This window comes from Dipteris shenzhenensis, chromosome 5 (genome assembly GCF_047967505.1).
Source record: "Dipteris shenzhenensis isolate YYH24624 ecotype China chromosome 5, Dip_SZ_1.0, whole genome shotgun sequence".
Taxonomy (NCBI): Eukaryota; Viridiplantae; Streptophyta; class Polypodiopsida; order Gleicheniales; family Dipteridaceae; genus Dipteris; species Dipteris shenzhenensis.
The window spans coordinates 24732600-24745769 of NC_141600.1; the positions used below are offsets into that span (position 1 = coordinate 24732600).

The following is a 13170-nucleotide window of genomic DNA, read 5'->3' on the forward strand; positions in this document are numbered from 1 at the left end:
AGAAAGAGGGGAGGAAAAAGAGAGAGAGAGAGAGAGAGAGAGAGAGAGAGCAAGAGAGAGCAAAAGGAGTTACTATGGGCGTAGAAGATGACAAAGTAACAAGTAATTGGTGAGAAGAGTGTATGATGAGTTCTGCTATAGTGCAACAGAATAGCCTAAAGAGCTGTCAAATGCTTGCTACAGAGAGATTGACGAGATAGTCGAGAGTTTGGAATTTCCCTGATCCCACAAAATGTTGTAGTTTAGTTTTAATAAAAATCTTTCAAGCATTTTGTGGACTTGTGGACTTCTTGGTGTTACGCTCTAGCCGAGGTAGCATGACCTCGGAAGAATCAGTCGACATTTCCCTTATAGGATCTATCTCCGTAATATATGTGTTTGCGCCTCATGTAAATGATCGGGAGGGATTTAATGTCAAGGTCCTAGGTGAGGGCTGATAGCACCAGACTAGATAGATCTGAGACCAAGGGCCTAGTGCTAAGATTGTGCCTAGGGGCAAGGAATTAAATGCATCCCAAGAGAGGGGTGAAATGTTGCATTAGGAAGGCCCTATATGGATGACATGTGGCATCTAGATCTATCTAGGGATTTGGGGTTTGCTAAGGCTAGAGAGAGAAGAGAAGGATTTGATTCACGTGGATTTTGGTAACGTAGCTCTCTGCCTCGCTTGTGAGCCTTAGCAAGAAATACCTGGGAGGAGAATCATGGTGCTGCTCCCGTGATCTGCAGTAGAGGCTAGATTAGGAAAGATTGGTGACAATTGGTATCAGAGCGGGGTTTACGAAAGGGGAAAGGTGGAGCATAGGTGACGACGAACAGGCTAGGCAAGCGAAAAGGCCGCACGATTATTGACCAGCGTCGAGGGAGATCTGACGCGGTTGACGATGTGCGTAATGATTGGCGCTCACGTGGAGCTGTACTGACGACGAACGATTGGCGTGGAGAAGATAGGGGATTCGTGGTCTACGATCAAACGGAAGACCTGAAAATCAGATGACGAATTCGAGCATGGCGTGATACGTGGGCTGTTCGTTTGACGACGGTCTACGCCATAAATACGGTTGTCGACTGCTTCCCTGACGCATATGCAATCGGAGATTACGATTGACTATGAGGTCCTTCGACGTGGGCAGTCCGGGAACTATTCGCAAGAGAACGGAAAGTCCAAGGAGCAGCAGCAGCTCGTGAGCGGTGTGCAGGAGAAAATTGCTCAGGTGAGCACGTAGTCAGGATTTGGCGCAGCGAGCACGAAGGCATAGGACCCACAGGCTTCGGGATATCTGGCTGCCTCGACCCGTGCCAGTTTTCGATTCCTTCAGACAGATTTCGATCGGAGTTCGTAGACCAGGGGGCTCTCTGTCACTTCTGTCAATGCTGTGTTTTCTTCTCTTGTTCTAATTTGGTGATGCTCCGCTTGCATATGAGTTTCCAGTCTACGATGCTATAGGGACAGATTATGCCTGTGCAGATGCCTGTATACTTGAGTCTGAGTTAATTTGCAGAAATTTCCCTAGTATAGGGAAAAGCGGGATTTGAATATATGCCTGTGTCAAGTGCGTAGTTAGTGTGCATGTCAGATTGCAAGAATTCCCTAGTATAGGGAATTGTGTTCAGAGTGTCAGTACACTGAATTGTGTCAGCTTGTGATTACAGTGTTCGAGGGGTGTTTTTTTTTTTTTTTTTTTTTTAAACCCCAAAACAAAACACCTACTTAACTAAATGGAAGCATAAGAAGGGGCTTCCAAGAGGGACCCTGGTGAATCAGGAGTCCGGCCGACCCAGCAGGGATCGCGCCCAGTAGCTCACACTTTATCTGGCAGGATTGCATTGCTGGAGGATGCCTTGCAATAGTTGTTAGCGCAGCAATTACAAGCCAACGCAGGGCAATCTGAACTTAGGAGAGCGTTACAGAGTATGTCTGCCAGACCTTCTCGAGAAGAGAAGGGAAAGGCTCCAATGGAACTGGAGTCTAGTATCCATACGGTCGAGCCTAGGAAGGCTAAAGTGCCAAATATTGCCAATTACAGACCGGAAAAGTATTCTGGTCGGATGAACGACCGTAGCTCCGATGTCATTGAGACCTGGTTACACAAATGGGACGAGGCGCTCGCCATTTGTGAGATCAGAAATGACATCAAAAAGATCCGCGAGGCCACCCATATGTTTAGTGAGGCAGCGGATCGGTGGTGGATTAAACAACAAAAAGATGGCATAGCATCCACTACCTGGGAGGGGTTTAAAAGAGAGTTCAGGAAACACTTCTTACCTCCTGACGAGGCATCCCGAGCTTGGGATCAATATAGGAACCTTCGTCAGAGAAATTTATCAGTGGCAGAATACACTGATAAGTTTCGAGAGAGTGTAATGAAGGTTGACGAACCCCTACCTCAATCAATCCAAGTGAAAGATTTCATATTTGGATTGAATGATCGAATAAAAATGGAAGTACGCGAACACGCTAGATGATGCAATAGCTATAGCCCTGAACTACGAGGATGCCAAGGGCAACAAGCCAAGTGGGTTTGCACAGGTCGGAACCCAGTATGGGTATCCAAAAAAATCTGGGTTTAAGAAGAAGTGGGCTAGTAGAGGGAGTGGTTCGCAGCCGAGTGGTCAAGCCAAGCAGGTGAGACCGGCTGAAACTCCTAAACCAAGTACCACCATTGGAGTGAAGAGGAAAGTAACTCCAATGGCAGCCCGGGCTTGGGGTCTAAATCTCCCTTGAACCCAGAACAACGGGAAAAAGCGAGGAGAGAAGGCTTATGCTTTGGCTGCCTTCAACCTCATCAGTGGAGAGATTGTCCACGTAATAAAGATCGTCGGATGGCTGAGATGGTGATCTCAGAGTGCGACGTGGAGATGCAGGGAAGTCCCAGAGCAGAAGAGATGCAGATTCAGCTAGCGGGATCTTCTCAGAGGTTAGTACCTTGTTTGTTCTGTGTGTCTGTTACTAAGTTAGTGATGAGTGCACCTGATAACATCCTATCTGAGCCCGCAGCAATGGGGTATACAGCCTTCAATGATACGGAGTTAATCAAAATGAAAGGGCAAGTGGCCAGTCATGATGTCATTGTGTTGTTTGACTCAGCCTCAACTCACAATGTGATTAACTCCAAGCTCGTGAAGAGGCTGAAATTAAAGACAAGTCCATCTGACTATGCGTATACAGTCAGGATGGCCGATGGAAGTTCAACTGAAGTATGGGACCAGAGGGTTACCCAGTTAGAGCTTCGGATTCAGGACTATGCTGAGAAGCTTAATTTTGAAATAACCAAGCTTGCTCATGTGGATATAGCCCTGGGAATGGCGTGGCATTCTAGGAAGAATCCAGCCATTGATTGGAAAAAGCACGTATATCAATTCAAGATGAATGATGTGCTTTATGTCTTGCGAGGTGAAAGAGATATACCTCAGGGACCGTTGGTTTCCGTGATGGAAATCAGAAAGGCTCAAGTAGAGTTTTTGTACCTTTGCACAGCATCGGTAGAGTCGATGGATGATTCTTCGACTAGCACTGATGTTACGCAAAGTGGTGAGATGGCCAAGCTGGCTAATCTTATAACAGAGGAGTTCTCTGAATGTTTTAGGGATGAACTACCTTATGGGTTATCTCCAGAGCGGAAAGTTCAGCATAAGATTGAGCTGATCCCGGGGGCAGAACCTGTAAATAGACCTCCCTATAGAATGAGTTTTACTGAAGAAGCGGAGGTGCGTAGGCAACTGGAAAAATACCTCAAGTTGGGGCAGATTCAACCAAGTTTCTCACCTTTTGCTTCACCAGTGATATTAAAGAGGAAAAAGGATGATACGTTTCGCCTCTGTATAGATTACAGAGCATTGAATAATATCACTGTTAAGCACAGGTATCCGATGGCTCGGATTGATGATTTGCTAGATGCACTACATGGAGCCGTGATTTTCAACAAGATAGATCTTAAGTGCGGCTACCATCAGATCCGGATTAGAGCCGAGGATGTGCATAAAACCGCTTTCAGGAGCAGGGTTGGTCATTATGAGTTTTTGGTAATGCCCTTCGGACTTACCAATGCTCCAGCGACCTTCGTCATGCTTATGAACGATTTACTACGTCCGTATATCGGGAAGTTCGTAGTACATTTTATTGACGATATCTTGATATTCAGTAAAAGTGTTACTGAGCATCGTGAACACTTAAGAATAGTGTTCAGTACTTTGAGGAAAGCCAGTCTTTATGTGAATAAAAAGAAAACTATACTGTCTATGGTTAGGCTTGAGTATTTAGGGTTCATAATTACTCCACAGGGGGTAGAAATGGATCCGAAGAAAGTGGCTGCGATACTGACTTGGCCAATCCCTCAGAGTCTGACCGCGTAGTCTGACCGCGTTGCGATCATTCTTGGGATTTGTCCAGTTTTATAGACGGCATATCAAAGGATATTCTGAAATAGTATCGCCATTGACTGATCTGACCTCAGATAAAGTACCTTTTGTTTGGGGACAGAATCAACAAGAAAGTTTTAACACCATAAAACAAGCTGTGGTCTCAGGACCGGTGTTAAAAATAGTTGATCCCCAGAAACCGTTGTTCCTAGAAACCGATGCAAGTGGCATTGCGGTAGAAGCAGTCCTTCTTCAAGAGGGAAGGCCAGTAGCCTTTGAAAGCAAGAAGCTTTCTCCCTCTCAAAGGAATTGGCCAACTCATGAATTGGAGTTGTATTCTGTTATCCATGCTTTGAAAACATGGAGGCATTATTTATATAGTTCAGAGTTTTATGTGGATGTAGATCATGATACTCTGAAACATTTTTGTAAACAGCCTGACTTGAGAGGCCACCAAGCTAGGTGGGCAGAGCTCATGCAAGAGTTTAATTTAACGATTCGGTACCGAAGAGGAAAAGACAATAAGGTTGCTGATGCGTTGTCTCGCATTATGCACAACCTGAGTTTCACGGTATTAGAGAGTGCTCTAATGACCGAGATCAGAGAAACTCAGAAGGTGGACGAGTTTGTCCAGAGCTTATGGCCTAAGGCTCATGTGTTAAAACCCGGGGAAAATGAAAAGGATGACCTGGCATCCAGAAAAGGCCAAACTTATGCAAGATATACCATAAGGGATGGTATGCTAGTTAGAAATGGCAAGGTGGTAGTACCTGGTCAAAATGATCTCAGGCAGAGAGTCATTCGACAATGCCATGATAGCCCGTGTGCGGGACATCCAGGTGTCGAGAAGACATATGATCTCGTGAAGCGAGATTTCTTTTGGCCAAAGATGAAAAAGCATATTCATGAATATGTGACACGGTGTTTCTTGTGTCAGGTAAGTAAGGCCGAGCGGGTGAAGCCACCCGGACTTTTACAGCCCTTGGAAATACCACTAAGTAAGTGGGAGAGCATTTCCATGGACTTTATTATAGGGCTACCTGCAACACAAGGAGGATATAATTCTATCCTTGTGGTGGTTGATCGTCTAACCAAGATGGCTCACTTCATTCCGACTAGAGAGTCTGTTAGTGCCCCGCAAGTGGCGGATTTGTTCATAAGACATATATTCCGTCTGCATGGATTACCTAGATCCATAGTGTCAGACCGAGATGTCAGATTTACCGGTCATTTCTGGACAGCGGTATTTGAGACACTGAGGACTGAGTTAGGAATAAGTAGTGGGGATCATCCGGAGACGGATGGTCAGACAGAGAGAGTCAACCAAACTTTAGAAGATATGCTGAGGGCATATGTGTCATTGAGGCAACATACATGGGACAAGTGGTTGCCATTGTTGGAGTTTGCCTACAATGATAGGAAACATTCCTCTACCGGGTTCAGTCCGTTTGAGCTGAACTATGGTTATAGGCCAGCCAATCCAACTATAGTTGGAGTACCTCAGAATTCCTTCGCACTCGAAGTCGTTGACTTCAGGAGAGTGTGCTAAGTTATCACCTCGATACTATGGGCCGTGGTTAATTCTAAAGAGAATAGGCAGTGTAGCCTATAAATTAGAATTGCCACAGGAGTGTAAGGTGCACCCGGTTTTTCATGTTTCACGTTTAAAGAAATTTTTACATACAGGTGACTCACTAATCGAAGGTGTGGTTTTGTTTCAGGAGATAGAGGATATTGCAAGGCGCAAACCAACAAGAATCCTGGACCGAGGAACAATGCAAATACGAAATCGAAAGATACCCACGGTGTTGGTTGCATGGCATGGTCAGCCTCTATCCGAAGCTACCTGGGAATCCGTATATCAGTTGCGGAGAGTGTTCCCAGACTTTATCATCGAGGACGCTGATGTCTGAAGAGGGAAGGAATGTTACGCTCTAGCCGAGGTAGCATGACCTCGGAAGAATCAGTCGACATTTCCCTTATAGGATCTATCTCCGTAATATATGTGTTTGTGCTTCATGTAAATGATCGGGAGGGATTTAATGTCAAGGTCCTAGGTGAGGGTTGATAGCACCAGACTAGATAGATCTGAGACCAAGGGCCTAGTGCTAAGATTGTGCCTAGGGGCAAGGAATTAAATGCATCCCAAGAGAGGGGTGAAATGTTGCATTAGGAAGGCCCTATATGGATGACATGTGGCATCTAGATCTATCTAGGGATTTGGGGTTTGCTAAGGCTAGAGAGAGAAGAGAAGGATTTGGTTCACGTGGATTTTGGTAACGTAGCTCTCTGCCTCGCTTGTGAGCCTTAGCAAGAAATACCTGGGAGGAGAATCATGGTGCTGCTCCCGTGATCTGCAGTAGAGGCTAGATTAGGAAAGATTGGTGACACTTGGACTGTCATCATCCATGATGTATTCTATCTGATTTTGTGTCGATTTACTGCCTCATATTAATACTTAAATCTCTCTGGAAAGTCAACTGGTTTTTTAGTGACAATCATATGTGAGCATAATATTTTGTAAGCATACATGAATTATCTAGTATCTATCAAAGTAAACTATTACCCAATCTTATTTTATTCGACCAAAGTACACTAGAATCTTTAATACTTAAATGTCTTTGGAAAGTCAGTCAGCTTTTAGTGACAATAAAGTTCAATATCACATCCTTCTCTCTATAACAAGCCAATAATATCGTACAATGAGTTAGTAATCAACATCTTACACAACAAAACCGTGACCTCCAAATTGCTGTCTTCTGCTGCCTCCTTGCACCTCCTAAATCTGTCAACCTGCTGCATATCACGTTCTCTTGGATCTATTGGATGCCAAAATGGGATCTCAAGGCCTCTCCTGTAAGCTCCTGAGTTGATGAAATCATAGTTCAATCTGTTGCATGATAAAATTGTTGGCCAGAAAATCACCTAGTTTATCTAGCACAAATTTGAGCCTTGAGTTCCCTAAACTAGTCAGAATCCTGGTTGGCCTTTGTAGACACTTAGCAGCTTTTAGTGCCGAACATTACATAGATGTGTCATTTCTAAACTGCCTTTTTAAATCTGTAGATATTTAGCAGCTTTTAGTTCAGAACATTAGATAGACGTGTCATTTCTAATATCAATGTAGATTGCCGGTTTACTTTACCTCTAGTCTTTCTGTAGTATGAAGTTGACGCGCTTCTAGTTCTTCATCTCCCTCCTCCGAGTTTTTAGTGTTTTGGACTGAGCAAGAATTTCCTTCTTTAGCTGGGCATCAAGCTGTTTAGGCACCTCAAGATGGTAAGTGATACTCTTCATAAACACAAATTCTTGCAACTACTATCATGGGCCTTAGGCCAGCGTTAAATGAAAGCAGAAAGGGAAAGATAGACCATTTGAAAAAGCCACAACAAACCTTGTTTCATTTTGACTCCAGCTGTGCAAGGGCACTTCTAGGAGAGGTATGTCGTGAGTGACAGAAAACTAAACATATTTGAGGGCTCAATGGCGACGTTGAAAGGTCCACTCACGACATGTTAGTGAAAGAACAGCCTCAAGCAGCCAGCAAAAGACAAAAGTCATTTAACCAAGGAAGACCCATCCAAAAGGTTAAGGGGTTTGAGAGAGCATCGATCAAAGCAATCAAAGGCTTGAGATTGACCCAATTCAATTTAAAGTTCACAACAAGGACTCAAATGCTAGTAGTAGCCATTGTTTCCAAAGCTCATAGTCCACTCAATCAACAAAACTTCACAGGATTTACAATAAAGTCCAATATTATGTCATTCTGTACAACAAGGCAGTAATCAACGTCTTACAGTGAGGCAGTAATCAACGTCGTACACACAGCATGACCTCCAGAGTGCTGTTTTCTGCTGCCTCCTTGCACCTCCTAGAACTGTCAGCCTGCATGTCTCTGGACCATATATCACGTTCTCTTGGATCTATTGGATGCCAAACTGGGGTCTCAGGGCCTCTCCTGTAAGCTCCTAAGTTGATGAAATCATAGTTGAATCTGTTGTATGATGAAATTGTTGGCAAGTGAATCACCTAGTTTATCTAGCTCAAAGTTGAGCCTTGCGTTCCCTAGCTGAACGCGCTCTACAAGACTCGCAACTTTCTTATTTACAGCTACGAGTTCAGATGCTGCTTGTTGGATTTCACTTTCACACGTGCTGGCCATCTGTTCAGAATCCTGGTTGGCCCTCTGTAGACATTTAGCAGCTTTTAGTGCAGAACATAACATGGATGTGCCATTTCTAAACTGCCTTTTTTAATCTGTAGATATGTAGCAGCTTTTAGTTCAGAACGTTACATGGATGTGTCATTTCTAATATCAATGTAGATTGCCCTTTTAAATGGTTTTATTTACCTCTAGTCTTTCTGTAGTATGAAGTTGACGTGCCTCTAGTTCTTCAGCCCCCTCCTCCATCTGTGCTCTAAGTGTTTCCGACTGAGCAAGAATTTCCTCTAGCTTTGCATCTCGCTTCTTTAGATGGGCATCAAGCTGTTTAGGCACCTCAAAGATGGTAAGTGATACTCTTCATAAACCAGTATTAACGCAAATTGTTGCAATTCCTATCATGAGCCTTACGCCAGCATTAAATGGAAGCGGGAAGGGCAGGATAGACCATTCGAAAAAGCCAGTCAACAAACCTTGTTTCGTTTTGACTCCAGCTGTGCAAGGGCACTTCTATTTCCGTGTGACTCTCTTTCTTTCTCATGTATCAGTCTCAACATTTCAGTTGATTCTGTCTGCACTTCCGTTGTGGTTTTCTCCTCAGCCTCGAGTAACACAGCTACTTGTGGTCTCAGGGATGTTTTGATGTCAACTCCTAATAAATCTTGCGCAGTTTCCCCTTTGGGATTCAAGCTAAGCTCGAAACGATTGCCAAGCTTCAATCTAACAGGAATGTGTAGGGATATTGTTAGTGCAAGCCAGAGAACAGTAAATTTTGCAAATTAGTACAGCGTAAGGTACCCAAGAAGATACCTCGGGACTAAATCGTTTGATTGAACCGCACTCATCTGAAGCTTCTTCAAAGATGTCGATGACACCTCTTCCATGTCCCATATTTCCTGATCCCTCTCTTTCCTTGACGTGGAAAGCGACTGCAATCGATCATCAACCCTTTGCAGTTCCCTAGTCATTCTTTCAAAACCCTCGACATTGACCGACTGAGCCGTAATGCTTTGGGCCAATGCCTTGTTTTCTTCAGTAATTGTAGCCACATCTGCATTCTTCGCTTCCGACAGCCGCTTCTGGTGCTCCACCTTTTTCTCTATGCTCGCCTTGAGTGACATCTGATTTTGAATCAGCGCCTCGAATTTACCGACATCACAGATCAGATTCGATTTCTTGTTTTCAATGACAAGTACGGGGTCTGGCTCGGATTTGAGTGATTGAAGTTTTCTATCGGTCTCTTCAAGTCGTTGCGTAAGTTCCTCACCATAACGATCAATCTCTTCGTTCTCTTTTGCGTTTTGCTCGCGAATTTGCTCATCAAGTCCCTCGGCGGCCGCATCTTCCCCCTGCAGGAAGTAATCGTAGCTCTGGGAAAGGTACTCAACAACATTCTCAGAGGATTCATCATCGATGACTCCGTCTCGTTGCAGCTGAACTTCTTCCTCCTCGTAATTCAGATAATCAACAAGCCATACAAGAGCGACGAGAAGATTTGGCCACGAATGAGGCGACCCCGCTGCATAGAGTGCACTCTTACTGATCTGGCAAGGGTAGCCCATGACTCTGAAGAAGAAAGGAACGTCGTCCTCGAGCTTGACCAATCGATAGGAGGGCTCAACCTGGCGAAAGAGGAATTCGATCATGTTGTGAATTTCTTTGCCAGAGGGGAGCGATTTGGAGGAGGTAGGGAAGCCAAATGAGTGGGAGGAGAGATATTCGACGATACGGCGCATGCAGGAGGTCTGGAAGGGCTTTTCATTGATGGGGCGAGGGTCAGAGCGGGGCTGAGTGCCCTTGCCATAGATGATGGAGGAACGACGGGAGATGGTGGGGCGAGGGGGGGGAGGGGGTTTAGCAGAAGAGGCGGAGCTGATGCGAGGAGGCTTGGTGATACGAGCTGCGTGGGAGGCTATGGCGATGGCGCTTCTGTTGAGGCGCGAAGGGGACGAAGGGGCGAGAGGCTGAGGCTTCATTGAAGAAGAAGAAAAATGAAGAAGATGATGAAGATGAAGATGAAGATGAAGATGATGAAGATGAAAATGAAGAAGAAGAAAAATGAATGAAGAAAATAAAGTTGGTCATGCGTACTAACAAATTTCAAAATTGATGACCCGGGAACATTTTTGAAAAGAAGGAAGGGGGCCCGGGGGCACTCCGCGGGTTGCGGACCTCGGTTCGGTCTTGTCTCCATACACACGGCAAGGTTGTGACGTCGAATTGGGCACCCACAGGCACCATCGAGGTGGCAAAATGCGCAACCAGGTTCAGTCCACATGCCCAGGTGTGCTCCCGCCTCGCTTTCCCTTCAAAAAAACAAAAATCGGTGCTCAGACTTACAGCGCGGCATTTTCTGGCTGGCTAGGTGCACTGCCCCAAGCTCCGGCATGTGCGTCACATCTTCGTGCTCAAACAAATCTCACCAAAAATTTGTGGATCCAAACCGCCATCAGAGGCCAAACCACCAATCGCATTGCACTTTACTTCACCTCGGACAGGTGGCAAAACGAGCATCGAGGTGCGCACACTTGGCCCCTGTGGAAACAACCCTTTAGAGGACCTCCCCACGCTGCAATGCAATGCTCAGAGGAACCTAGCATTCAAGTGTCCCGAGGAAATTGTAGACTATTTCAACGAATGGCATGAAGGATGGAAGGACTTGAGCCAATGAGAGTGTTCGAGCACTAGAATGCTAAACCAGAATAGCTCCAAACGCCCTACTGGGCTAGCAACTGAATGCTATGTTTCAACATTGAGATCAAGGTGGGGACACACTTTTAGGCTGCTAGTGGGGCTGGGCTAGCCCTACTAGCCCACGCAGGGAATCCCTTTTAGACAGCTCCTCGTATCAGCCCAGTGGGATTATCCCAGCCCCACTCATAGCTTGCTTTCGCAGCCCCATGACATTGCACTACATTTACTGCCTTCTCGACTCATTTTGCCTGCTACTACTAGCCTTGCCAAAATCATCATCTCCATCCGCATTGGGCTATTGGATTGGAAGAAGAGCAAGTCACCCTACCCTGTTTCAAAGTGCACACAGCAGGTTGACATGTTTGGGGATGGGCTGCAATGGGCTGCAACCTGATGTGGCCAATGCATTCAGTTCTGCACCCAACTACTAGCTCCAGACATGACACATAGGAACATGTTGGTGTTGGGCAACCTCTGCCTTCAACGCTCCAGCCACAGCACTCACACACGGAGCTACTCTCAGTAGGGAGACCCCAAGGGGCCACAAGAGAGAGACTTATCCAAGATGGGCTTAGGGTGGTTACACACTGCCACTACCTAACCTCCAATTTGGATATTAGTGTTGATACGGCAATAGGAGGCCGTGGTGATGGGGTGCCTGTTAAGGTGGGAATGGGCAAGAGGTTGAGACTTCATTACATAAGAAGAAGAATGAAGACGAGGATGAAGATTATCATGAGTAAGAAAGCTTGGCCAACAATCACAAGACGTTAGAGCTAATTTCAAAATTGAAACAGGATCCTTTTTTATTTGGAGGCCAGGGAGGTCTACTAGGGGACCCCCATGGTGATGGGCCACCTGATGAGATGGGAATGGGAAGATGGGGCAAGAGGCTGAGACTTCATTGCAAAAGCAGAAGAATGAAGAGGAGCTAATTTCCAAAATTGGAGTAGGAAATTTTTTTTAATGGGTGTTTGAGGGGGGTGGGGACGTTCTACCAAAGGGCCCAAAGTGATAGAGAGACTTCTCCAAGATGGGCTTAAAGGTCATTCCCATAGTCTTGCGAGCAAAGCTGCACAACTTCTTTGCAGATGGAGGGGAGGTGGTAGTCCAATGGAGGGAAGGGCTCCCCATAGAGCCATCCTCAATCTACCAAAACTCGTTCATAGCAGATTGTAATGGAGCTAGCGCCTCTGCCCCCCCCCCCGGCGAATGCAAGAAGCAAACCTTCTGTGCCCCTTTCAAAACTGGCACCTGCCAGTTTGCACCTAATGTAGGAGATGTGGGGGTGGGAGGAGGAAGAGATTGAGAGGAGTAAGAGGTTTTTTGCAATAGCTTGAGAGGAGGAAGAGTTTGCTTCCTGTCATACCAAATAAAGCTGAGCTTCCTAGGAAAAGAATTTTCGATGGGTTGCTAGACTCTCTACCTTCCTATCCATGTGGTCGGGAACCTTCTATATTGGAGCTTGATAAAACTCTCTAACAAGTAGGGCCCTTGTGGTCAACCAGGTTCTTTTGTCTATTAAAGCTTGGTATATTTCCTATTGTTGGTGTTTTCACAGAGGTGCAATTTTGTAAATTTAATGACATATGTGTAAGAGTACATTAGTAGGACATCGTTTTCAAAACTTTCGATAGGGTGTGGAGGCGACACATGAGATGAATCTCTTCTCCTTCTTGGGTGATCAGAATCTTAAATAAACTGTTACAAAATAAGGTGGGATGCCTACCTATCTTTCAATACACAGCACACTACTTTACAATTTCTTGGGTCTTTTTGCGAGCTGTGTGTCCTACTGGACTTACATCTTGGCTACCTGTTGGCTTGAACACCTATCTTGGGGGCATATTAAAGACCACAGCTAACAATCTATGCAAGCTGCCATTTATTTTGCAAGATAGTGTGGAGTAGCAAGAGAGGATGAGAGAAAGGCAATCGGGAATCTGCCCTAGAGC

General features: G+C 45.4%; 1 protein-coding gene across 3 annotated transcripts; it reads right to left on the bottom strand.

Moving 5' to 3' along the window:
- Positions 1-7038: 7038 nt before the first annotated feature.
- On the bottom strand, positions 7039-10541 carry LOC147901777 (kinetochore protein NDC80 homolog). 3 transcript variants are annotated; one of them, XM_087375002.1, is made up of 7 exons: positions 9332-10541; positions 8995-9241; positions 8711-8845; positions 8389-8545; positions 8157-8282; positions 7505-7617; positions 7039-7249 (listed from the first exon to the last, which is right to left on the bottom strand). In XM_087375002.1, the coding sequence occupies exons 1-5, from the start codon at positions 10495-10497 to the stop codon at positions 8170-8172; spliced, it is 1818 nt and encodes a 605-aa protein (XP_087231128.1). In that variant the 5' UTR covers positions 10498-10541; the 3' UTR covers positions 7039-7249; positions 7505-7617; positions 8157-8169. The 3 variants fall into 3 exon arrangements, with proteins under 3 accessions (XP_087231128.1, XP_087231129.1, XP_087231127.1); XM_087375003.1 differs by having other exon boundaries at positions 7039-7223; positions 7754-8282; XM_087375001.1 differs by having other exon boundaries at positions 7754-8282.
- Between the last annotated feature and the right edge of the window lie 2629 nt (positions 10542-13170).